This window comes from Astatotilapia calliptera, chromosome 15 (genome assembly GCF_964374335.1).
Source record: "Astatotilapia calliptera chromosome 15, fAstCal68.1, whole genome shotgun sequence".
Classification (NCBI taxonomy): Eukaryota; Metazoa; Chordata; class Actinopteri; order Cichliformes; family Cichlidae; genus Astatotilapia; species Astatotilapia calliptera.
The window spans coordinates 30,043,617-30,071,273 of NC_137436.1; the positions used below are offsets into that span (position 1 = coordinate 30,043,617).

General features: G+C 38.0%; 1 protein-coding gene and 1 long non-coding RNA gene across 2 annotated transcripts; both read right to left on the reverse strand.

Moving 5' to 3' along the window:
- Window positions 1–628: 628 nt before the first annotated feature.
- LOC145420411 (uncharacterized) lies at window positions 629–4,237 on the reverse strand. Its single transcript, XR_013901711.1, has 4 exons — window positions 3,511–4,237; window positions 2,312–2,364; window positions 1,959–2,054; window positions 629–1,410 (listed from the first exon to the last, which is right to left on the reverse strand). It is a non-coding gene; the product is annotated as an uncharacterized LOC145420411 (long non-coding RNA).
- Window positions 4,238–4,425: 188 nt separating this feature from the next.
- On the reverse strand, window positions 4,426–13,208 carry LOC113007130 (uncharacterized). The gene is made up of 7 exons (XM_026143568.2): window positions 12,891–13,208; window positions 8,935–9,123; window positions 8,617–8,801; window positions 8,267–8,523; window positions 7,341–7,461; window positions 6,981–7,116; window positions 4,426–6,874 (listed from the first exon to the last, which is right to left on the reverse strand). Exons 1-7 carry the CDS (start codon window positions 12,904–12,906, stop codon window positions 6,684–6,686), a joined length of 1,095 nt encoding a protein of 364 aa, XP_025999353.1. The 5' UTR covers window positions 12,907–13,208; the 3' UTR covers window positions 4,426–6,683.
- Between the last annotated feature and the right edge of the window lie 14,449 nt (window positions 13,209–27,657).

Consider the following 27,657-nt stretch of genomic DNA (forward strand, 5'->3'; position numbering starts at 1 on the left):
ATCACAGCTGATTTCCCACCCCTAAACAGCATAAACCTAGTGTAGGTGGAACTCAGTGATTAAATTGAATTTGATGTGTGCTATCCTTCATGTAACCTAACACTGTTCATGAGCAACACAGCTGCTCTGCACCAGTCTAGTACAGTGCACTACTGTAAACCTCACCACAGTACTGTAAACAGTACACTGTAAAACCTAATAAGTTCACAGAACTCAAAAATTGTTGTGTAACAGATTACACAACAATTTTTTAGTTGTGTTTTTAAAAGTTTTAAGTTTAACTAAAATAAAAATTATAGTTGCAGTTGCCTTAAATTACCTCAATGTTAACTCATAAATGTTGATATTCCTCAACTTATAATTAGGGAGTAATAAACTCAAAATGTTCAATATTTTTCAACTTAATTAAGGTGGGAAATACACTCAAAATATTTTAGATATTGCAACTCATACGATGTGGGAAATAAACTCAAACTTTTTCATATCTTCTAACTTATAATATGGGAAATAACCCTTAAAATCTTCAATATTTTTAAAATACGGTGTAAAATACACTTACAAATAATTCTAAACTGCCCAGTAAATTATAATCAGCTAACAGTGTTAGAAAACATGAAATTACACATACTAACAATTTAACAACTTTTTATTAAACACAATGTGCTTTTAAAAAGGCACAAACAACAGAGCTCACTCATAAAAAAGTGCTTCATAAATAAAACAAGAGAAAAAGACTCCAAGGGTCTCCATCTCAATTCTAAAATTCAATAACATTTTCAGTATTAACAGCAATTGCAGCTATTAGAACATTGAGGCATTTAACACTTACTGTACCTTGACAGCTGCAGCTCACTTTCTTTTTTAAAAATACATAAAAACAAACAGTACTGTTTCCACTGCTGTACTTATAGGGAACAAACATCAAGGCAGTGCATTTACGTGTTAGGCAACAGAACATTAAACATGAATAGTGCATGAACTGAACAGTCATTCATCTTAAATGTGAGGTAGAAGAGGCAAATGATTAGGAAAAAAACAAACAAAAAAAGCTTCCTCAATACTCAGCTCAACAAGTAGTCAATTCTGAGTGATTCACTCATTGAACAAATCATTCTTCAGCATCAGTAGATGCCCTTTCAGTGGTTTGTTGTCCTCAAGGCACATCACAACCTTCTGGATAAATGTGAATGTAAGCTCAGGTTTCTTTGGGTATTGTAGGTCTAATGCATAGATGTACCCAAAGAGCAGGAGAAATGACTCAGCCAGATTTGTGGGACCATTCACAAGTATTTCATCCTCAACGACAATGCAGATGCTTTCGGGACTGAAGAGGGCCGAATCAGTAGAGTCATCCGTGACAACTGTCAGCAGAGCCACAGGAGTGTCAGTGAGGTCTGGACCATCTGCTGACTGCAAAACAAAAATAATACAAGAATGAGTTCAGCCCCACAAGGACACAAATCATGCTACTGATTAGAGGTGTGAATCTTCAGAAGTCACACGTTTCTTTTAGGATTATAATGTCAACGATTTAATTTGATATTGCGATACATCATGATGCATTACAATAATCTTAATTTGGGTTTGGTTTTAAATGTTTTCAATAAATATATGCCAAGATATTTGTTTTTGTTATTTACCAAACATTTCTCTGACCACAACATGGCACCTCCAAAAAAATAGAACACTTGAATTTTAAAAGGGAGATAGTTCTTATCTGTGGATTTGTTTTTGTTTAATAATCTTTCAACTATTTTCATGTTTTCTGGTTTATGCGTAACAATCTTCTTGCAATCTTATTCAACAATAGTTGATATATGGGAGAAAACAAGTCAAATGAGGACTGTGTTGAACCTCCTTCCTGATATACACCCTGGTTCTCCTTGAGTTCTGAGTGATGTCATATGTTTGACTGAACAGCTAGGCAAAGGGGTTGATGCTGAGGCCAGTACACTTACATCACAAGTCCTGAATAACGTGGAGGCATCTTCACGCAGGTACACAGGAAGTGCACGAAGGACGAGGGCCCGTCTTGTATTTACATCATGCTGTTCCTAGATGAACATACAATATCTATTAGAATAGTATTTACACAAATGCAGAGTAAAAACAAAGTGTTGGATAGCCATGTTCTGATTGTCATTGTTATAGATCAGGGGTGTCCAAACTTTTTGTGTAACGGGCTAAACTTGTCAATCTAGAAGGGTAACCCAAAAAAATCTAAAAAATTTGAATTTTTAATTCAGGGCAAAATTCTCTAATTTCTTTGTATTTATTTTTTATTTAAATTAGGACAAATTATAAAACTCACCCACTGACAACTGGTGAAATGTTGACTCTCTGTAGCTCTTTGCAGTCTGATATCTGTAAACAATATGTGCACAAAGATGACTTATTAATGTTCAAAAACATTTTTTGCACAGCACACACGCATGTAGTCAGCTGATCTCATCTGATGCAGATCTGCTCCTTGATCAAGTGACATTTGTCCGGATTTTTGGCACGAGTGACGTCGAATCAGCATCGCAGCTGGAATGGGCCGATTTACATACCCAGCGCAGCTGATTCTCACCACAATAATTTACTAAGATTATATGCACTCCTGTTATTAAGTCCAGTTCAGTCTGTAAATGTTAACCGTTTCGAACTAATGTTGATAGGTGTGTTGCTAAGCTTAATAACTTAAATAACAAACTTGAAATTTACCCGTCCTATTTTCCCCTTTATTGTTTTTTTCTCTGTGCTGTAAATCTTCTGTCTAAGAAGAAATCTGAGGCTGCTGTTCTGAAAATAAGCTACCAAAGCTTTTTCTGAATGAATCAATAAAGATCCATTTATGGAAAGCTGTGATGAAGGCAGTTTTGTCTTTAATTATATTCAACAATATAACATATTCGACCACTTTTAAGTGATTTTGTGATCTTTAATACACTAAAGTTAAGGGTATTTACCTAATTTCTAGTAAGTGGCCCTCAGTGAAAAAAGTTTGGACACCCCAGCCTTACAGGTTAGGGAGTATTTGTGATCCGCACAGTCTGCATCAATGATTCTTTCTTAGCCTGGGAGCAGAACGCGGCTCTTTATTTTCATTTCATTTCAATTTATCTAGCAAAGATCGATAGGGTCTGGCTTAAAGGTGTCAAGGAGGCGCCTCAGTCTGGTTGAGCCTTGTCGAATTAGCGTGAACAATTTAGCTGAACGTCGTTCGTAGCACCGAGTTCGACCAGTGTAAAATGTTAGGCTGAATCAGGCGATGCATTTTTCCGCAAGCCTTGACTTGTAGAGCTCGCTTAGTGGAATACCCCTCTAAACTGTTAAAAGGATTTCGAGATTATCTCACAACCACACATTTGAGACTACGAAAAAATACAAACGTGTCTAATTACCATAATGATAACACACTCATGTTGTTTAATATTGTTCGCTTCATGCTAGCACACACACACACAGCTCAACAGCGTAAACTACTGACTGTGTAACACGGACACTTATTGAAATAAGTATACTCACAATACGCACGTGCATTACCGGCGAATACGACAACCGGTAGAAACGGACAGTAGAAAGTTTTAGTAGAAAGTTCAAACGCATGGAGCTAGAACTGCCAACCGTCAACTTCGCGGGCAAGAATACAATGCATTATGGGAAATGTTGTCCCCCACGGAAAACCGCCAAAACGTTACACCATTCTAATTTGAAATAACATTACGTATTTGTCACATTCGAAAACTTCTAAAATTACAATTACTTGGATTCGAATTCATTTATAACAAACATTCACTGTGCACAAAGTACGAATATATTTCCAGTAAAAAATTAAAAAAAGAATGTTTATCTACATTAACTTTAAACAAAACAAAAACACGTAGACTTACCAAATTTAGGGCAGTTGATGAAAAAAAATAAGGTGGTGGGTTGAAGTTGGGGACTCTTAATCCACACGGGCTGGCCAAATCTTCCCCGCATCAAGGTAAATTCAAGATGGCTGACTCAGCTTTCCTGAGGGAGCGACAAGACTCCACCCACCAGAACGTCACTAAACTAAGCTTCTTAAACTTTTTGAGCTTTCCAAAAAAATTAGCTAAAAAATATTGAGCCCTATTCAATTAAAGCTGCATAAAAGCCAACAGAGCTCAATACTTTATAGTTTGCTCAACTACAAAACGACATTTGAGTGTTATGAGCTTATTAGTTATGAGCTAGGACAACTGTTAGGGATTACAGTGTAGCCTGTACTTATCTGCCAGGTATTTTCATGCAAGCTTTGATTAAAAAAAGTTAATATACTTTAATTTGCTTTGCAGGATGTTTCACCATATGAAAACTGGCATAACTTCAGAAAAACATTATGTATAGTGTCAATATATGTTCTGTTAAGGTTCAAAATTGAGGAAGGAGAGTACACACCACCCATGGTCCAGAGGATCTTGGTCCAACAATGATTTTAATGAACACACGTGTGGGAAGACACTCTGTACGCAGACAGCCAGTAGTCCTCGACTTAATCAAAGCATGAACAGATATTTTATAGCATCAGGGTTTGTTTACTGACGCCCCTTCATGCGTCACCGGTACATTTTATACATAGATCAGATCAACATCATCATGACTTTTCACCCAGAAAATCATCTTCTATTTTCATGGCTTGGTACTTTCCGTTCTTGTCTCAAAGTAAATTGTTCCTCTTTCTTGTCTAGACATAACTGATCTCTCCTCTAAATAAGTCTAACTAATATGTGTGTATGTGTTGACCTCACATGCTCTTTGTGTCACCTCTTCACCTACTGTCTGTGTCTCGTCCTCAAATGCTCTTTCTCAATTCACCTGTTGCACTTCTGACCTTTTACCAGACCAGAAGCTCACTGAGACTATGTGTATGTCTTCTACTAAATAAATGTTTTAACCAAGAACCTCTACTAAAACCTTAATATAAAATGATCTGATATATAAGTGTTTTGTAAGCATGTATTGCAATTCCTTCTATGTTCTAGTTTTCCCTCAGCATGGATCATCTAGACACTCTCACTAGATGAAGCTTAAGACCTTTAAAGAACCTGAACATCAACTCAAATAAGCACAGATATGCAATATGTATAAAATAGTTATAACTGCACCTGGAATACAAAGTTAATTTAATACCTGTATGCATAAAACCTTAAAGCCTTCTTAAAGCTATCTGTTACATTGTTAAAGCCTCGTCTTAGCCTGCTGCTCAAAATAACTTCCTGCTTTCACTTCTGCATACAACTTCCTGTCAGCCTGCAACTCAGTCTTTCTGAAAGAGACACTGTTTAACCCCTGAATGCAATATAAACTCCAGATTATATTATTAATGCAATGGTAATGATGACAATTATTTAACAATAGCAGTAAAATAATTTCCCTGCTCCACAGTTCACAATGAATGAGGACATTACATGCAAACAAATGACTATCTTCATATTAAAGATCGAGCATAAAACTTGGCACACACACATTTATTGAAATTGAAAATATGATGCAACAGTACAAACGGACTGAGTTTCATGGTCTTAGAGTTTGCATAGTTTTGGGGTTCAGTGTCATCCAGTCCAAGGATATGGATATGGTGCTTTTTAGGCTGCACAAGCAACAAATCTTTGCAACCGGGTAATTGGGCAAAAGCCTAAACAAGAAGACTTGGGGTCTCTATGTGCTGTTTTAATGTGCTGATGCACATTAAAATGAAGACGAGATTACAAATCCAATAACTTCTCATTATCTACAGCTGTCTTCACTATTACATTAAGCTATACAGAATCCTAGCAGTGTCTATCCAAATGCCTTTTTTTTCCTTTTTATTTACATAAACTGTAACAGATTAGAGAAACCATTCCCTGGAATGTGATTAATGTAATCTCTTTATACGTAATCCATCACTTTTCAAACCTGCAAAGTCTTTTTAAGACAAGCAATATGGAATTATAATGTTAATCTCACAACCGGTGATAAGGGTTAGTACTTATTCGTTGCATGTGGAAATAGCACTGATAATGCAAATCTTTCCGTCCCACAAATAGCTTATACCTACAGGTTTAGTGATTTTAAGGTTTTTACCTGCTATTAAAGAGACCATGATAAAGCAAAAAAAAAAAGAAGGGTCAAAGTTGAGGGTGGCTGTGGCTCAGGAGGTAAACCAGGCAGGCTGGCAGTTATTTTGCCAGGCAGGGCAGGCGATCTTCTAATCCCTGGGTTTTCCAGTCTGCATGTCAAATAATTTTGGGGCAAAACACTAACCCCAAGTTGCTCTCCATCGGTTTGTGAATGTGTGTTAATGTTAGATAGAAAGCGCTTATGTAGAAAAAGCATAGTTAAAAGTGGTTGTGTGAATGAGGCAAGTTTCATAAAGGGCTTTGAGTGGAAAATTTACCATTTACCCAAATTGGAAAACATCCAACACCACTTTTGTGAGAAACCTAAATAAAGAGTAATATTATTATTATATTATGTTATTATAAAACAAAGCATCGCAGTCTTAGTTTAAAAGTGTGGCATTTTATTCTAGATTTTTAGCCATTTAAAGCAAACATGATACAATATTTTAGAGAAAGACAGTAATATATTGCAGTTTAAAAATATCATAGAGGGTTATTCTGCCACCCAGTCTACTCAAAAAAAAAAATCTCTATGAGTCCCAGCCCACGCTGTGATCCTCATCTATACTGTTAAGTGTGACAGAGCAGTTTATCAATTTGCAGGCTGCTGAGGCTCTTATTTCTGAGCTCTTGAGGAGTCACGCACTTTGGGCTGTGCCGTGGTGAAAGCGTGGCCTTGGTGTCACCCATCCACCGCACCAGTGGGCTAATGTTACAGTCACACTGCCAAGGGTTGTCATGGAGGTACAACTTCTTTAGAACTAACACAGATCAGAAAAAATGATTATCACGACAACAGCATCCTGCCGCCAATACTTGTTCCTGGGAAAATAGGACAGGGAAAGGGCATGCTGGCAGTTATCTTACCAGGCATATGGGTGAACATGTTTCCATCCACTGTCTTCAGGCGGTTTCCGCTGAGTGCCAGCTGTGAAAGCTTGGGCAGGTTGATGAACACATCAGAGGGCAGAAGCTCCAACTCGTTGTTCCTCAGGTAGAGTTCCTGGTTCAGTGTTTAGCATGTTCATAATTATTGCTCGAGGAAATAGAGCAGGTTTTTGCAATTTAAGTTAGAAGTGTTATCACACTAGCTATTATGTGCAAGAATTAGTCAGATCAGGGTCTGCTGGGTAAGACATCTAACTGCTATATACTATATGTTTAAAAAAATGAAACTGAGTCTTTGATTTTTCTTTTGTTTTTATGTATACCAGAAAAACATGCTACCTGCAAGTTGCTCAGGCCATCCAAAGCTGTTAACGTCAGGGTAGATAGTAGGTTGTTGTCTAGAACCAACATCTCCAGAGATTGCAGGGGCTTGAATGCCCCAGAAGGAATGGTCTTCAGACTGGATATGGGGGGACAGTTAGAATCTCTTCAGAAGTAAAAGTACACTGTGAAACCATTGAATTCAAAACCCTTTTGGAAATCAAAGTCACCAGTATATCTAATATCTAATATTTGATACCCTAGCAACATCATCCCTACACATAAACCATAATTCAACACTCTCTGTGATATATCAGTAAAAATTGGTATGTTTTATTTTTATGTTTTGGACTCTTACAGTTATTCCCCCTCTGTCTGTAATGTAGGTATCATAAACTCAAGAATGCTTATATTCACACATGAAGCCATTTAAGCTAGTAGGATAAGTGCTAACCCAAAAGCATGAGATTATGTATTCTTTCCTTGTCATTCTTTAATCAAGAAACCTTTTTTGGTCTAATCATTAAAGAGATAACAGAAGATTATCTCTTTTATAATTTCTGCACCGTTGGTTCAACATTCATTTTGGAAATATTTTCAACCATGACGGGATGTAGAGAAAACCAGCCAGCCAACAGTTCAACATCAAAACATCTGCTTGGTTCCTTTGCCTTAGTAGTAACTAATTCTTCAGTTCTAGCTTACTATTAGCAGTAGTTGCGATATTGTTTATTGGAGCAGCTGAACTAATATTTTTTTGTTCTCACTTCAGTTTTGAGGTTCCAGATCCTAAGGCTATTTAAGACCAAGTAAATCGTAATGATACTCTGATCAGAAATATCTCATAACAACACACGGAAGTGAAGTTTGTTTCTCACTGATAATACCTGCACTGGAAAAGGTAACTACTAGATGTATAATAGCATGGCACATGTCATTGTGACCTGTTGTTGTCCAAGTTGAGGAACAAGAGCTGCCTCAGTCCACTGAAGGCCTTGGGAGAAATCTTCTGGATGCGGTTGAGGGAAAGATCCAAAACTTTGAGAGCAATCAGAGGTTTGAACGCATTCGGTGGGAGGACTGTCAGTGCATTGAGAGTAAGGTCCAACTCTGACAGGTTTCTCATGCCAGCAAAAATCTCAGGTTTCAGGATGCCAATCTGGTTCTGTCCCAACATGAGGAAGCGGAGGTTTAGGAGGTCCTTCAGACATAGAAAACAGTTGTTGTTGGTTTTTTTTGTCAAATTACTGTAATATTAATGCTGAAAAGTGTGCTCCTCTCCAAAAATCTTTACCTGAAACCCCCTTGGTGGAAGAATGGATATGTGGTTGCCATAAAGATTGAGAAGCATCAATTGCTTTGCACCGGAGAAGGCCTGGGGATGGATGGATTTTATGGCATTTCTCTCCAGATTGACGCTCTCGATCTTTGGAATTGATCTCAGAGTATTTGCCTTCAGGTTGGTAATACCATTCTCACCTTTTGGCAGCAATTAAGAAGTCAGTTATTGATGAAATCAGGTCCCATTATGTTTCCTTAAATGTTAGATAGATTAATGCATTCCTTGAATGTCAAAAGGATCTTAGAGAGGATTTGATTAAAATGTACACACCTAGTTTAACAATCCAAGCATCAGAAGGCAATTTGGAAGGAAAAGCTCGAAGCCCCCGCTTATGGCAGTTGACATCTGATTTTTCTGGGCCAGACTTCCTGGAGCATTTGCAGACATCGGGGCAGGAATCTATGGCCTGCACCATCCATAGCATTGCTAGTATCAGCCATGCTAAGTGCTCCATCCTTCCTTTAGAATCGTACAGAAAAATATTATTTTAAATTTAAACTTAGTTATTAGAAACAATATTTTCACCACTACACTCTTAGCAGTTACAAGGCCGTTGGCTCCCATGTAGGTTTAAGGTCGCATTTGTTTTAATCAATACTAACTAGGTCAGTTGAACTTTAACTTTTACCAGAGCATATATGTAATGGCTGCACTTCTCCCATCTCTGCTTGAAATGAAAACTATGCTTAAAATTGTTGGTTGATTCTAGCTGTGATAATATGCTACAAAAGCTCTTGAAACAATAAAATTACAAAAATAAATTCCTGGTTCCTGACTTGTGGTATAATAACAGAAATTATTGTATGTGCTTTTCATCCAGTATTCATCCGATTTGTCGTTCATACAGTTACTATATCACACCTATACACAACATCTGGAACAGGTCTGGCAGGTTGAGCTAGAAATGCATATGTGTAAAATGTTCAAATATATATATATATATATATATATATATATATATATATATATGTATATGTGTATATGTGTATATATATATGTGTATATGTATATGTGTATATGTGTATATATATATGTGTATATATATATATATGTATATGTGTATATGTATATGTGTGTATATATATATATATATATATATATATGTGTGTATATATATATATATATATATATGTATATATATATCTATATATATGTGTGTGTATATATGTGTATATATATATATGTGTATATATATATATATATATATGTATATGTATATATATATATATTAGGGGTGCAACGATATTCGTATCGATATTGAACCGTTCGATACAGTGCTTTCGGTTCGGTAAGCATATGTATCGAACAATACAACATTTGTAATTTATTTTATCAATTTTCCTTCTGACGATGCTGTCTGTGTTGAGCGCTCAGTGAATCTGCATTCGACTACTCCGCCTAGGCTCGACAGTGCAGCCTAGGCGGAGTAGTCGAATGCAGATTCACTGAGCCTCAACACAGACAGCATAGTCAGAAGGAAGAGCGCAGGGCAAGTTAGCGAGACAGAAGTTAAGCTCTCCTTGTAACAGGCAAATTGAACCTCATTCAGATCTGGCGTTTGGAATTATTTTGGTTTTCATGTGACGTATGACCCTGAAGGTAAGCGAGTCATGGACTAAAGTAAAACAGTATGTTGGATGTGCCATGCAATGCTCAATTACATTGGTGTGAACTAGTGTGTTAGCGCAGTTAGCTCGTTAACGTGTTGGCCGTCTAGCCCCATGCACGGAGCTATCGGCGGTAGCTCGTTAACGGAGATTTGCCGTGTTGTGGCGTTAAGGTCATTTCAACGAGATTAACCTGAAAGCACTAGTGGGAACACAACGAATATGACTGCACATTTACGCCGACATCATCCTAGTGCAAAGACAAAAACAACAAGCATGCTACTAACTTTAGCCGAGTCATTTAGACAGCTGTTAGCACATGATTCTCCTTATGCTGCTGAGAATATAGCCCAGAAGAAGCGGATAGTATAGCTTTTATTTTGGAAAGAGACATTTCTCTGTAATAAACTCTCTTTTCCAAAGATGAGTGATTCCTCAATCAGATACAGGGCTCGCAATATCGCTAGCCCGACGTCCCGGAGCTAGCGATTTTTTCAGTCGGGCTACCAAAATCTATCTCTTCCCTGCCCGTCGGGCTATTGTAGGAAAAATATATGTCAATGCTTTTGCATTCTTTCAGAAATGTAGCTGGGTAATTATGTCATTGGCATCGGTGAGCCACTGTCAATATGTGACATATTGAAGTCGCGTTTGAATTTGCGCTTGTTTTTTTGCTTTCACTTTGCAATCGTGCGAACTGTGTATAGAGAGCGACAGCACTGATCTGTGAGTGATGATAATTTGCGCACCAATTCCTCTGACATCGTCTTATTAATCGTTAGCTTACTATGCAAACATGACAAGTGAAATCTCCCGCAGCAAGCTTAAACATGTGAGAGGTTGATCGCGCAGAGAATCGCTGAGCTTATGTGAGTGCGTGTGTAAAAGCAGCAGGATATATATTTGACTACGATGACCTGGATGACTGAGGACCTTCACAGACAGATATATATTTTAGTTCTGCTGAGCCAAATAAGACAGGTCAGGGTGAAGAAGTGACAGCCAAAGAAAAGCTTACCACAAAACGGAGAAGTTATAACAAATCAGACTATAAGGCAAAAAGAAAGTGCAGCTTTATGGTTTCATGGACAAAAGAATTTCTGTGGCTGCAATATGATGAGCTAAATAACCAGGGCTGCACATAAGTGGTCCGCAGGTGCGCATTCGCTGTCAAAATAAAAAACACGCACAAGGGTTAGGGTTAAATTTAAAAACTGTACTTTTGAGTTAAAATATATATTTATAATTTTAATAAATGACAAATAAAAAATGCATGAACATTTTTTTTGTATCGAAAAAATATCGAACCGTGACACCAAAGTATCGAACCGAACCGAACCGTGAATTTTGTGTATCGTTGCACCCCTAATATATATGTGTATATATATATATATATATATATATATATATATATATATATATATATATATATATATATATGTGTGTGTGTATATATATATACCCAAGTCATTTAGACAGCCATTAGCACATGATTCTCCTTATGGGGACCTGATATGTTTAATATGCTGCTGAGAATATAGCCCAGAAGAAGCGTATAGTATAGCTTTTATTTTGGAAAGAGACATTTCTCTGTAATAAACTCTCTTTTCTAAAGATGAGTGATTTGTCGATCAGATAGATTTATTTTTTTATTACTTTGTTGTTTCAGCAACATTAAATTTAAAAACTGTACTTTTGAGTTAAAATATATATTTATAATTTTAATAAATGACAAATTAAAAAGGCATGAACTTTTTTTTGAATCGAAGAAATATCGAACCGTGACACCAAAGTATCGAACCGAACCGTGAATTTTATATATCGTTGCACCCCTAATATATATAGTTATTGTGGAAACAGTAGTCAGTCAGCTTTTTATTTCTCATATTTGGATTCAGCACATAAAAATCCATAAGAAATAACACCGTTTATCTCAAAACCAGATAACCTCTTAAAACGTGTTGACAACTAAAGTCTGATGCTTTGCCTCATTTGCCCTCATAAGTAGAAACACTCTGTTCTTAATCGTATTTAGTAATTGTTTTTTGAAAAGTATATACTTACAAATTTTATATTTTATCATTTTATATTAAAACTGTGAACATAACACTGAGGCAGGATTCATTATTTTCATCAAAAGAAAACCACTGAGTAGAAAACAAACTTCAGAGAGAAGCATTTCAATACAGGTGATTAAAAGAAGGTGTGCATGAATAACAGGGATGTGCCAGAGTGTCATTTCAAATAGAAACCTGTAAATCTATTCCAAAAAGAATTATTGTGAAAAATAAAAAGGTATGCAGACAATCAAAAATGCAGCTAATCCCATTTATAATCCTACTGTGTGCAAAGACAATCCCTTCAAACTTCAAAAGAAGGCAGAGCAGCAAAAACCAAGTGCCCACAGTGACACTTCCACACAAAGAGCTGCTTTTCAGCTGTAAAAAGAAAAAAGACATCTGATTATCATTTCAAATAACTTAACTGACTAAGGTGAATCTTTTCTCTAATTAGACTTGAAAGCTGATCTAAACTTGGGGGGGGGGGGGGGGACTGTAAGACAGATAAAGCCATTTGAAAAGTAGTCAAACTGGTTTTATCCTGCTGGGTGCCACTTACCTGAACACTCTGTCATCTCAATTTCTAGGCAATGCCCAATCCTCCTCAAGTCTGACTGCTTTGTTTTCAGCTCTTAAACAGTACAAACTTCACTATAAAAGCCTCTGCTGTACACTGTTATATAAGAACAAGGTGCCAGTCAAAGAGAATTAGTCCAGCAGTCTGTGGCCTTTCTTCCAGTGGGCTTTAAAATCTGATTTGTAGGTTCACAATTTATATACTACTGATTTCAAGACTCTCTCTGAGCTCTGAAGCAGGCAGATGAAACTATGCAGCATATGAAAGACTTGCCAGTGTGATGGTGTGGGAACACAGCCTCAGCCGTAGCAGACGGTGAAAAAAGGGTGCGAAACTCCTGGAGCTGCAAGCTCTGCAGAGTCACAGAGCACAGAGAAAAGTGGCATCTAGACATTATGGCACCTATCCATGTTTCACTGTCTGGTCTACATAGTGTGTGTGTGTGTGTGTGTGTGTGTGTGTGTGTGTGTGTGTGTGTGCGTGCGTGCGCGCGCGCATGTGTGTGTTCTTGCTTTATTTGTGTCCTTGTGAGAACCAACTTTTGACATTCAAAGTCAGGATAATTTTAAGTGTATTCTTATAAAAAACTGACATCCTTTTTTAGTAAAATACATGACAGAATTTATTAATAGACTCATTTAGATCATCAGATTCATTCGCATGATATCACATGACTGTTGAAGAATCTTTATTAATGTAAAAGAAATATCACTTAAAGCACTTGTGGGAACACATCGGTCATAAGAACATTTTCAGCTGCATGCTTTATCTTCAAGGCAGCAGCAAAAAAAACTAATTAAAAACTTGTATTCATCTCTATGTAATTGAGTTACGAGATCACACAGTAATGAAGGACTATATAAGAAAGGTAATTGAAATACTTTAATAACCATAGCCACAAGGGTTCTTCGTGGTTTTCATCACAGTTAAAGATCTCATGCTGGCATGGGTCACAAATCATATGCAGATATTTGATAATGAGCTTTAAAAGCAGGTTGATCATAACAAGGGCATCCATGCTATCACTTACAGTTTATGTATGGATTTATCTTTGTTTCTGTGAGTTACTGAATAGATGGAGTTTATATGAAAATGTGTTGTCTGTCAAAATGGAAAAAAAGGAACTAAATTATAAAGTATTGCCATATGTTATATACTGTGCTTTTATAAACTAAGGCTACGTTCACACTGCAGGTCTTAATGCTCAATTCCGATTTTTTGATCAAATCCGATTTTTTTGTCTGCTCGTTCACACTACAAATAAAATGCGACAGCAAACGCTCTCTAGTGTGAACCCTCAAAGCGGCCCGCATGCGCAAAAGAAGATGTCACACACAACGCGCTCTGTTTAGACCCAGAGCAACAATATTGTTTGACTGATGGCCCTTAATATAAAGACTTCGGACTTCACGTTTCCCAATTTTTGCTTTAAGTTATTTTGTTATTTACATAATAATGTAGATAACCTAATAATGATCCTTATCGCCGTTTAAGAGAGGAGCGGTGCTTCAAAGGATAGCTGTAGATTTCTGTCAGAATCTGCAGATTATACAGTACAAATAAAATGTTTATGTTGTCTTCCCAACAGTTTCACTGACATCTACACTGGATGGCCAGGAAGCGTTCGCGATGTCTTCTCGGGCGCTTCTCTGGCGCTGATAATTGGCTTCAGTCTTGTGTCGGTGACGTAAAAGGCGGATTTAATGCGACTTGACCGTTCAAACAGCAGTCGCTTTCTAAAACATCGGATATGTATCGGATTCAGTACCACATACGAAAGTGACCCAGATCGGATTTGAAAATATCGGATTTGCGCCGTTCACACTGTCATAGCATGATCGGATATGGGTCGCATAGGATCAAAAAAATCGGATTTGATGCGCTTTCGCCTGCAGTGTGAACGTAGCCTAAGATCTGTTCTGACTAGATAAATAATAATGCCAAAATATATTATTTACTTGCATTTTTTCACTTTTCTTACAAATTGGTCTTCTTATTACTGCAAAACAGGAGACCCAGTACGGTCAAAAACAGATTTCTGACAGTGCCCTATGCTCTGAGCTAAATCTACAAGAACAGAAAGACACCCACAGTGTTGGTACACTACAAAGTGTTGATGTTTGCAACTGTCACAGTTTGCCTAAACAACAAATAATAAAAATATGGATAATACAAAACTAATTCTAAACGTGCTGCCTGTGACAGAAGAGTTATAAAGAGAAACGTTTTAAGGATACATTCCCTGAATACATGTGTGCCTGCACATTCACTCATACACAATGTATTAGTTTAAATCTGTGAATAATTGGGGGTAATCTAACTCAGCTCTGCATGTGCTTCTGAAGTGTAAATGGACTGGTTATTATATAGTGGCTTTCTACTCTACCTACAACATGCTTCATTCACCCAAGCATGTTCTTTTAGGTATTTTGTATGTAGCATTCAAATTCTGATGGGTGTCTTTAGGGCCTGCTATGTTACTGGGATATTTGGCATGAAGTCTGACACAGACAGGGATCAAACCACTAACCTTCCAATTAATAGTTGCTCTATATCCTGAGGTCTGAGCTTGGAAAGGAAAGTGTCTGGACTTCTTTAAGTTTCCTTGAAGCATTTCACCTCTCATCTGAGAAGCTTCTTCAGTTCTAAAAGCAACTGGTGGAGAGTTCCAGATTTTAAGCCCTATGGGAGTGTCCCCAAGAGAGTCATGAACCCCCTGTTGATCCTCCACCTAATCACACGAACCAAGGTGTAAAAGCAGGTGTGGGTCACAATCAGCCAAGGTTTCAGGTGAACCCACTGTGAAACCTAGCCCCACCCTATCATGTGATTTATGGAGGTCAAATGGCCCAGGATGTGACTGGGAGTTAAGGCGTCTGAGAAGGATCTCAAAACTGGATTACCTCCTGAGCTACAGCCACCTGGGAAAATACGTTGGGTAGGTTGAACAGTTGTGGAGCAGGCCGAAGACCAGAGTAGACTGGGAGGCAGACTCTTCAGACACCTACTATGAAACAAGCTCCCAAAGTGGAATAAGTGGACAAACACCCTCCCTACTTTCAAGATTAAACTTCAAACGTTCCTTTTTGATAAAGCTTACAGTTGGGGCTGGGTCAGGAGACCCTGAACTGCTGCTGGGAGTTTCCTATGCATGATGCCCTGACCATTTCTTCTTCATTCATCCTTTCCCTTTCCGAATGCTTGTCTCTCCCCTGACTCCCAACCAGTGAGAGCAGATCACTGTCCCTCCCTGAGCCTCGTTCTGCCAAAGGTTTCTTCCCATTAAAAGGGAGTTTTCCTTCCCACTGTCGCCAAGTGCCTGTGTGCGTGATTGCTGCGGTTTCTTTCTTTACCTTACAATATTAAGCAGCTTTAGAGTTCTGCTCAACCAATTGGTAGAGCACATTTTCAGTCCCTATATCTAACTGAGGCTTTCACTGAAATTGCCATACCTTGTTGAGTCTTTTCTACCAATTGGTTTACATCTGTAATGCCAAAAAAGAATCCACCAGAAGGCACTGTGAATGGAAACTGTTGGCTCTTCTTATACCTCTCCAACCAGGAAGTCAGAAACAAAAAACCATCCAACATATTTTGAGTTTTTTTGATGAAACTAAGATAGGAAGATATAATTTTTTTTTTATATATGATAGTGTTAGAGGACTTACTAAACAGATGTATGTCACTTGACAGCATTAAAAAAGTGAAATTAAATGTTTAAGATTTTTTTTTTAAAAGTGCTCAACCAAACGGTTGATTTGTTCCTTTATGGTGCTACTGCTAACATAACCTAAATGTTACTAAAATTGATTATTTGCCATAAAATCAGGCCACTAGACCCATTTTGTTTATCCATTGCTATTCATAAATCACATCAAGTGTTAGCACAGCAAGAATATGCTGAAATAATTTCCTCAGTAACTCATTTTTGTAACTTTCTGAGTTAATGTTAGTAAATATTGTAAAAATCAAGAATAACACGTGGAAATCACAAATATCACAACTGATTACCTTTTAACCAAATTACAGTAGTTTTAAATTAATATTACTAAATTGTCAAAATTATAATTTCATGTTTAACAAGTACTATATGGACGCGAAACAATTATATGGCTAAAAATCACATGGTCCTGTGGCATGATACTCATGATACCATCCATCTTCAACCACAGTGTGTTTGAGGTCATGGTTTGAAGCCAACAAGGCTGGCACTCTCCACCAATATATTGCCAACAAACCAGATGAGTGGGGCTTTAAATTGTTCTGCCAAGCAAGTTCATCTGGCATCATCCACGACTTGCTGTGTATCAAAGGGGATCTACATTCTTCAATGCTCCCCTCAGTGAAAAAGAACAGAAGCTACCTCTAGGGGCCAAAGTTGTAAAAAAAACTGTGTGCAAACCCATAAAAGAACCTCAGCTCTTCACAAGTTTCAGCTTGGTCCAGAACTTGCACACCTCCTTGGGTGTCAGGTCCATTGGTACTGTATGACCAAACAGCACCGTGGAGCTCCCCTGATGGCAGACAAAGACCTGATGAAGAAGGGCCATGGAGCCTGTTATTACAGGTCTGATGAAGGTCTGAGTGCAATAAAATGGTTTGACAAGAAATGTGTCAACCTTCTAAACAATGCCTGTGGGTTCATGCCTCTTTCATCAGTCAAACGGTAGAGCAAAGAGTCCAATGCAAAGATCACCATTCCATGCCCATCACTCATCCCTGTATATAATTAGCATATGGGAGAAATGACGCTTTCTGATATGCTATTACACCTGTATAAGGCAAGTTATAAGTTACAAGTTAAGGAGATGGCATATTCCACTGTTCGGCTACATCCTTGACTTGAATACCTGGTCTACAAGAGAGACTGTGCCCTACTGGACCAGTAACCGATGGCTCTCAAAAGGTTTCCACCTGGCTGTGTCTGAACCAAGTTAACAAGCCAGCACCTAGAGTTGGACAACCATGATTCAACTCTCCAAGACTACAGAATAAATGCTACACCCTAACACCCCAACGATCAAAACCACAAGCAGCTGTGCTTGATTTGCACTGTTTTAGGTTTTTATTTTTAAAACAAACATGATTTTGCACAGTAGAATTCAATCACAAGTGGCCTGAATGTGAGTATTTTGTGCTGTTACACATTTTTCACATTTGCAGATTTAAAAAATATGCATTTTGTTGTTTGATAGAATACTTTCTTTTGATGGAATGAAAACAGCAATGTTCACTGGCATGCTACTAGAAATAAACTGTATCCAATGCCCTGGATAGTTTTTGTTATTAATTTAATTATAATTTGGCCCTTTATTTGATTTTTTCAACTGTATTATCTAATGTACTTGTATTTGCATGACATTTCATACTTTTACCATTAAGTGACATCTCAACCATTTGGTAGAGATTAACATTTTAAAAACTACAGGGTCTATTGAAAAAAAATTATTGATTGTGGTTATTACTCACACAAATCAATAAGAAATGCAAGCAAAAATGTTTCCATTGTTTATTTTCTTGGTGTGGATCTCAAAGGGTTAAGGCAACTGCTGTTGTGAATTTGGGCTATATAAAAAGAACTGATTTTAACTGAGTTTACACACAGAAAAGTTTGAATTATTAGCATTGGTATTTCCAAATATAGCATTACAGTAAGGATGAGGATGTTTTCAGAGAGAACTAAAATCATGTAGGAGAACAGTTTCTGTGTAGATATATGTTTTCTCAGTGTCTTCTGTCTCACAAACAGGAATGATTGGATTAAATGCTGGGACTCTTTTGCCAACTGCCATAATACTGTGCTGTATTTACAGAATTGATATCATGCGATGACAACAGGACAGTCAGGTATTTTGAACATCCTTTGCTGTGACAGTTAGTGACACAACTGGTGCCTCAGCCATGTGTATGAGGCAGCTGCTGCACATGGAAGTAGGTCAGGACAGTAATTCCTTATGAGAGGAGAAAGCAGAAAAACTGCCAAACATGTCACTCTCTGTTACACAGCAATGAAAAGACTAAGGACTGAGGGTAGAGAGGAGAAGGGAGGGGGACAGAAACAGAGAAGGAGAAAAAAGAGAGAAACAGAAGGGAAATGGAGAAGATGGGAGAAAACAATGATGGAGCAGAAGGCAAGAGGCAAGAGAGCAAGCCAGTGAGGGAGTGGGAGGAGAATGCGAGGATCAGAGTGAGAGGAAAGAGAATATGACTGTACGAGAAGAAACCATTGCAGAAGAGTGATAGGTTAAGAAAGCGAGAATAAATAGAGCGGTGGGGGAGAGCACGGGCCAATGCTGAGCCGTGCAGCACGACATTAGGATTAATCGAGACTCTGTGGAAAAGAGGAAGCAGATGGACAGCTGTGCTGACTGGACTGATTCCTTTGTCAGAGAAAGAAGAAGATGAAAGATCTTTTTCAAACCTGGCCAGCACACACACGCACACACACCACAGTAGGCGAGCCATCTGGAATAGTGTCATTAGCCAATCACAGAGATAGAGACGGAGACAAAGCAGATAGGAGGAGAAGCAGAGAGGTGAGAAGGGAAAGAGCAGTACTGTGTGTGTGGGTGGGTGTGTAATACAAGGGCACAGAGGCAGCTTATACAGCAAACAAAGATATAACCAGTGAGAGAAGTTAGTTCAAGCTGATTTTTCCAACTCATAAGCCAATAATGATTTGAGTTTTTAATTATGGGTTATGGGTTTTTTGGGGGGGTTTTTTGGCATATCCAGAGCTTTTGCTAGAAAAGTCCAGTGGTCTGAGATCTGTTATAGTGGAAATACAAGTGTTATCAATAACATTTACAATTACTTTGTTCTATTCAGATATTCCAATAATTCAATGAGAGCTTGATCCATGAACAAACCCTGAGGTACCCCTGAGCAAGGTACCGTCCCTACACGCTGCTTCCCGGGCAACCAATGGCTGCCCACTGCTTCACTGAGTGAATGAGTTAAATGCAGAGAGGAATTTCCCCACGGGGATCAATAAAGTATAAAGTATACATTAAAGACACAGAAACAGAAGCACAAATGCACATAGTGTGTGAGTATGTATGAGTTTTTGGACTGCAATGGACTGTGGACTGTGATGGTCACTATATTTGGTTGAGAAGGAGCCATGCTAAGTTATCAACTAATGCTAACAAGTGTGGTTAGCAAGCTGCAGCCATAAAATGTATAATACACAGACATACGTCTCTGATCATTACTATTAAATAATAAAATACAAGAATTCACTCCCTGGAGGGCAAACTTCTTGGATGCTCTGTAAAACACAGCAGGCCATGTTATCTGTGAGACACTTCTACTAAAATGTTCCAAAAAGACCAGGAGTACAAACAAACCATTAAACAGCAGTCGAGATATTTCACAACCAGAACGTAATGGCATAGTAGCTCATGCCAGCTCAAACTAACACATAAACTAATAAGAAATCCACAAATGTGTCCGTTACCCTAAGAAAATGTGGGGGAAGACCCATTAGGTCAGACCTTCCCAAAGTGTGGGGCCCACCCCCTAGGGGGGGCGCAGAGCCATTGCAGGGGGGCACGGCATGAAAAGGGAAAAAAAAACAAAAAAAACAAAGCTTGGACACTGCTAGCACGGGCTCCCACACAAACGCAAAGCAGGAGATGAAGCATTGCTGAATATGTTTCCAAACCAACTTCATTCTAAGCCAAAGACTAGAAAATATGGTGAAGCATATCTGCCCTTTGGCTTCACCTGCACAAGTGCCAAGGTAGGTCTCCCCGGCAGAATTGGTTTTCCCTTCGTCAGGAGCACGCACTGGGCTCTCCAAATCAGGGACAAACAGTATCCTACATTCTTGATTTTTAGTTCACAAACACTTCTTGTAATAACTAACTACTCCTGACATTTTAGAGATGTTAGCTCTTTATACAGTAAAGTTACAGCAGGATAAAAAAAATAATATCAGGCTGTTCCTGCCACAATTTGTTCCCCCTGTCTAAATGCCGGTATGGGAAACAGTATGTTTATGTTTTTAAACCCATTTTGCACAGAGAGGCATTTTTTTAAAAAGGTATTGATAGCAATGTTGAATATTATTACACAGGAAAAAAAAACAATTACATGCAAAATAATTACACTGTGATGCCTCTGCCTTTCTAAATGGAGGGACAGTAATTGCATGTGTATGTGTAAAAGCGTGTAAAACCTGACGATAGAGACAAAATACTGTTAATCTGACTATCTGCTATTCTGCAATTCATCTCATGTAAACAATAACGTGGCGCACAGCGTGACTTGAAAGAAGGCACACTGTTAGCCTTTGCAGTAATTTCCATAGCTTAGTACTGCAAAATCAACAGTAAAAAACTCTAAAGGATGTTAGCAGTTTAGTACTGTAATTTGCATGTAATTGTGGGAAAATTCCATGCGATTACATTATTTTTACGGTAACTCACCGTACTCATGGAAACAGCTGTAAAATACAGCAAATGTAACAATTGGTGATGTTACTGAGATTATACTATTACACCATCCAGATTTCTGTTGTTTTCTACTGTAGATCTAAGAGTAATTACTTAAATCCTCATTCAGAGTGTATTACTATAAAATGTGATTCACTGTGAAAGTAGTATAACATATAAACTACAATATACAGCATCATTTTTAACTTAAGGAGTAAGTTGCAGCCACACTAAAATTTAATTCCTTGAACTGAATGGAACCTCATATATTAATAAATGTATTTGTTTAGTCAAACAATGTGAAACATTAGTAATACTATTAGTTAATAGTATACTTGTACGGTTAGTATTGTGATAGTCGAGTATATTTTAATTATACTCTTGTAGACATTATGACATTATGCTAGTACAATTATGGTGAACAAAAAGTACATCTAAAAGTTAATTTCAAGAATACTGTTATGTACTAAAATGGGGGCCAATATAGTCCCAAGAAGCATTATTAGTATACGTACTAGGTAAGGTATACTTGGGAAATATAATTGAAGTATACTTATTTTTTGTATGGCCAGTAGGGCTGGGCGATATATCGAGTTTTTTAAAAATATCGATATATTTTTATACGAGATATAAGATGTGACAATATCTTTTATATCGATATAGTCTATGTTACGTTATAATTGTGGAGCCACAAGTTTGCCTCTCTTTCGTCCGCTTTTGTCTTTACACAACGTTACTCGGCCTCGCCTCTCCTTCACTGAACACAGCTCCCCCTCCTCCCCCATTGCTTCACCTGCAGGCAGCAACAAGATGGACACGGCAAATCTCCCTTAACGTGTTACTGCGCATCGCCCCGTGCGTGGGGCTGGACGGCGTCAACGTGTTAACGAGCTAACCACGCTAATGAGCTAACCACGCTAACGCCATGCACGGCCTGAAATCCTTTCATTTTCTCAAAAATCGACAGCGCGCCCTATGTATGAATCTGGTTGTGCTTGATGACCGCGAACCGATTTTATGTGGAACACGGCGCTCAGCAATCTGTCAAAAGATGTTTTAGTACGACTTTGCTAAGCTACGGAGCATCACCGGCTTGATGGATTGTTGGAGCATTACGGGTACCGAGGAGCCTTGCGGACAGTGTTGCCAACTCCTCAGTAAGGAAAATCGCTATTGGTTGTCCTAAAAGTCGCTAGAAGTCGCTAAATGACGTCATCGCTTAATTTGCATAATTGGTCATGCTAATCTAATTGTAACCTATGTTGTTGGAGAGAGAAATAACATTGTGGAAGAGACATAAAGTGAGTAAAAAACGTCCTAAATGCATTTAGAGTTTATTTAGAACTACAAATTAAATTTCTTTTAGCAATTATTGTTTTTTTAATCTCACAATTCCAACCCTGCTCCTTTACCCGGGCTTGGACCGGCAAAAGTGACCCTAAATAGGCACTCTGGTGGAGTTACTTTGTGTGTGTGTGTTTATAAGTAGTTTTAAACCTTGTGATCCACAAAACAGCATAAGAGTAAAAGAAGAACTGACTGCGTTACAGCACCCGCTGCTTGTTGAGAGTAAAAGCAATACGCGCTTTCACGTCTTTTTTTAGCGACTTTTTTTCTAAAAAAAAGTCGCTAAGGGGTCTGAAAACTCGCTAAATATAGCAACAAAGTCGCTAAGTTGGCAACACTGCTCGCGGAGTGATACGTACTGTGCTTCAACGTAATATTACCGTATTGTGTGACAGGTGCGATAGCCGACACCACACCTTCACCTGATGTACAACGTGACGTATGACGCACACGTCGGGTATTCACTTTCTAAACAACAATGGGGATAGAAAATATTGCTCGAGGTGGTTAATGCTCCTTTCGCTGGTTGCCAACCACCATTAAATAAGAAACAAGAAGAAAATATTGATCTGCTTCTTCTAGTTTTACACGTTTAAGACGCAATTCAGACTCAAACAAAGCTGCAAAGCAGGAGAACAACATGACCATCAACTATTCTGTGCCACAGATCCAGTTCACTGCAGCACAGAGTGATGATGAGACCGTTAACATGTGCAACTTAGAAGTGGTCAGAGGTAACTGGATGTTCAATCGGATTAAATGCAAGGTTGAATGGATTATATCTGAAGATCATATGCTATTCGTGATAACTCTGCTAGACTCCAAATTGCTCATCCATGCAGGAGTATCTCAAAATTAAATGAAACCACTTAACACTTTTTCCCTAAAAAGGACTGACATGGGACACATTAAAGTTGGATCGGAACCAGTTAATCAGTCTGAAGGTAAGTGTGTTTTTCACTCATTCGAGAGAAGTCCGAAATGCGTTCTTATTACTGTTTGTTTTGACTTTTAAGCTACCCTACCAGGATATTTTCATTCAAATGCTAAGACAAAATGTCAATAGCTATGAATGTGGAGACTCAAAAGACTAGTTAGGTAATAGTTGCCGATGGATTTATGAGACTTGATAGAAACTTGGACGTTTGCAACAGGTGAATCGGTGAACTACCGAGGTTGCGCCCAAATGCTTAAAGCTGTTAGCTGGTCAGTGTTTTCAGGTGTGCTTGTACTACCTGTACGGTGCAGAGTGCTGACTAAGTCATGTTAAACCCATTAAAGCGTCGAGCTCAAATATCTTTTCATTTTTGTGCACTGTTCTCTTGTAGGAACACATTTTCTGTTTATTGAAGCCTTTTGTGAATAATTTTGATCATGTAAAAACTGGGAATTGGTCCCTATTGACAATACTCTTATTTTTTTGCATTGCATATGTCATTCAGGAAAGGTAATTGGTCACTTGTGGCGGACCACCAGGTGGCTCCACTCACACCCAAGTTGAAGGGAAGTGTTGGGGTGGAGATTTTGGCGCTCAATATATGTGAAGTTCTGAGAGAGTTAATAAAGTTGGAGTGAGACACTGAGACCTCTCCTGTCGTTATTACATTACCTCCACACACTGAACTTTTTCCAACTATGTGTATTTCTAAATTTTGTGGCTTCAGTGCACGCAAATTTATATTGTTCAGTTTGCATGTTAAAAGCTTGCCAAGCACCCCAAGGCTGATTATGCTTGGTAAGAAGTCATTTATGAAATAGAGCTGATTAGACCATATTAAAATTTCTGTTTGGCACAGGAGCTTTTCGTGGACACAGGTATCCAGTCTCTGTTTTGTTAGCTCAAATTTCTGTAATTTCCTTTATAAACCAAGGTTGTTGGACATGTGTCTCAGTGAATCCAGCAAAGTAACAATATCAAATTTCACATTACATATTATTGATCAACATAGTAGTCTAGCTACACCAACAGCAAAAATACTGAAGTCAATACTGTAAAGTTTAACAGCAGCACAAACTATAAACTCCAAAATAACCATACAGTTGATTCATCTCCGGTAATTTAATTGGTCTGACTCTTTGCTAGGTGTGTTTAATGTAATTCCCAATTATGTACAATTATAATATGTTAAAACGGACTTATGTACATAAGGCCATTAATAATTAACTGTACATAGCTCCTCCTGGTCAGGCTCTCCAGCTGGATGAGCCGAGGTCTCCCCTCTTGCCGCTGCCTCTGAACACAGAAACACAAATTGCATCTGAAGCAGGAGGTGCAGATTTTTTGTGTTATTCTTTTCTAAATCCAGGCTAGATCACATGGAGGTATTTGGAAAACTTTTTTGGCCAGTGGACGACTGTTGTCTTGCAGAAAGTCAAATCAAACATATGCGATACACAATCAATTCACAAGAACACATTATAAAAAACAAGTCCAGTTCTTGCCTGATTTCAAATGAATTCTGCATCAAAACAGGGTAAAACGAGTGTTTGCAGCAAATATGAGCACAAAGCCTCACTTTGTACAAGCCTGCTATTAAAGTTCTCCTCTATGCAGACGACTTTCCTGTTTTCAAGGCACAACTTGGATCTGCTGTACGAATCTTATGGATACACACTAAATGAAACAATAGCGTGCATGACTCCAGATTCTGATCCCTCATCCTAATATGGTCCCAACATAGCAACAGCAATAAAGCAAATGTTGAGGCTTCAAAATACAAAGTCCATAAACCAATGGCTGACATGGGTTTTATCATAAGGGTGATAAATATACAGATTTCAGTCTGTCTTAGAGATTTGATGTTCATTTAACTGCAGATGCACTACACGTACCTGCTCCATGGTTTTTCACAATATTTTGCACATCACTATTTAATACAGGAAATAGGTGAACTAAAACAAGTCATCTTTCTTTGTGAGAGGACCATGTTAATGAAACAAACCTCAATGACATCATAGGGATCTCTAAAGATGCTCCTGCTGCTTCTCTTCCTCCTCATCCAAAGCTTCCTTCTCCTTGTCCTCGCCTTCCATCCAATTGTAATTCAACCTAATTGTGTTTCTCCCCCTCCTCTTCCTCATTTTGTTGGAGCTGTGAACACAATGTGAATCTGGATTAATTTGTGCAAACAAGAAAAATCTACAGCTTTTTGGTCAGAGGTGCTCTTGTGATTTAAGCCGGGTAGAGTAGATTTATGTGTTGATGCTACCTGCTTCAGCTCTGGCTGCTGAGTGATATTTACACCCTGGCTGGATTACAAACTTTAACCATGTGCTGAACTTTGGCCCGGCGTTGATACCTCTTGTTAGTATAACGACCTCTTCTTAGCTTGTATGTATGATGTATGATGGTGGATAAATGAAATATACAAAGAAAATTTAACTATATTACAAAAGAACATCTATCTTGGAAACATCAAATGACCGGAGCATAACTTGTCAACTAGTCCAAAAATAAGTTATGCAGGAACAGTCAAAGACACACCTTCTCATGTCACATTTCTATTCATTTCTATATTAGACAATAAAGAGTTATCTAATCTAATTATTCATTCAAAACACTTATGCATAGCTGTATTTTATACAGCTCATACAGAATTCAAAGTACAGGTTCATGTGAGTATTTAATGTACGGCTCAGATCTACAGAATTTCAGAGTTTCTAGAGCAGACACAGAGCTCACATCACAACAGGCTTCAGGCGCCATTTTAGTGACTTTAACAATATATTACATTTTAATTTCGGTCTAGCTGACATTAGGTTATGTACGCAGCACGCAATTGAACCACATATTTTAGAACCTTTCGCTTCACATGGGACCACTGTGAAGCGAAAGGTTGTTCACATTAACCCTCATGTCACAACTTTCCTCCAGTGGCTTACTGAATTTGAGTGGAGAACTTCAAATTAGGTAACTGTTTTTGCCATTTTTAGTGAATTTCTTGTATAATTTAAGTGACCAATGTGTTGTTACCCATGTCTCCACAGATGATCCATGGCTCATGCTTTCTGGACATTTACACAAGACGAGCAACAATGAAGACAAGCTCTCTTGCCATCTTGCAAGACGCTGTCTCTGTCCAATAGGTTTTTTGAGTGCAACAGTTTTGATTTTTTTCCCTTCTTTTACCCGTTTGTTAAAAATTATTTCAGCTACTCACATGTATTGGCTCACCCTACAAATCAATGAACTCAGTTCACAAAGCAAGATCAGGGTTCAGTGCAGGTCAGTCAAGTTCCTTCACACCACACACGCTCATCCATGTCCTTGTGGACCCTGTTTTGTGCATTGATTTGGTGGTGTGAGCCAGTATTTTGGACAAAGTGTATATAAAGGCAGAAGTGTGGGGCTTGATATTGTATTCATTACAATTCAATTTATTTGTATGGTGCCAACGAAATGAATGCCAAGGCACTTCACATTGTAGGTTTAAGACCCTACAAAATATAACTAAGAAAACCCAACACTTGAGCATGTTGTCTGCCATGATATGGATATGACATAATATCATTATTGTTTGTACAACCATATGAGAAAATAATGGATTACATGGTTTAGTAAAAACAAGTGCTTCCTCAATGAAAATATGTTTTCAGTTCTTTTCAGTTTTTGATTTTGGAAATGTGTATTTCAGCAGGGAAAAATCAGAATTGAAATAAAGTGGTGTAAAGCACATGAATTATATTTTGTGTGTGTGTCTATCTACCTATCCATCCATCCATGCATCCATCTAGCCATCCAATTTTTTTGGAACCCTCCAGTCTCTTACAGTATGTTACTGTTAATTGAAATTACAGTAAATTACGACCTGTTAAACAGTAAATGACCGCCTGTTGCACTGAAAAAAAGGGACTGGCCATCTCTTGGATTTATGTAAGCATCTTGCATGTATTTAACACAATTGCCTCATGTTTTAAAGATAAATGTAACTATATAGTGTAAAAACTACATGATATGCAGAAAG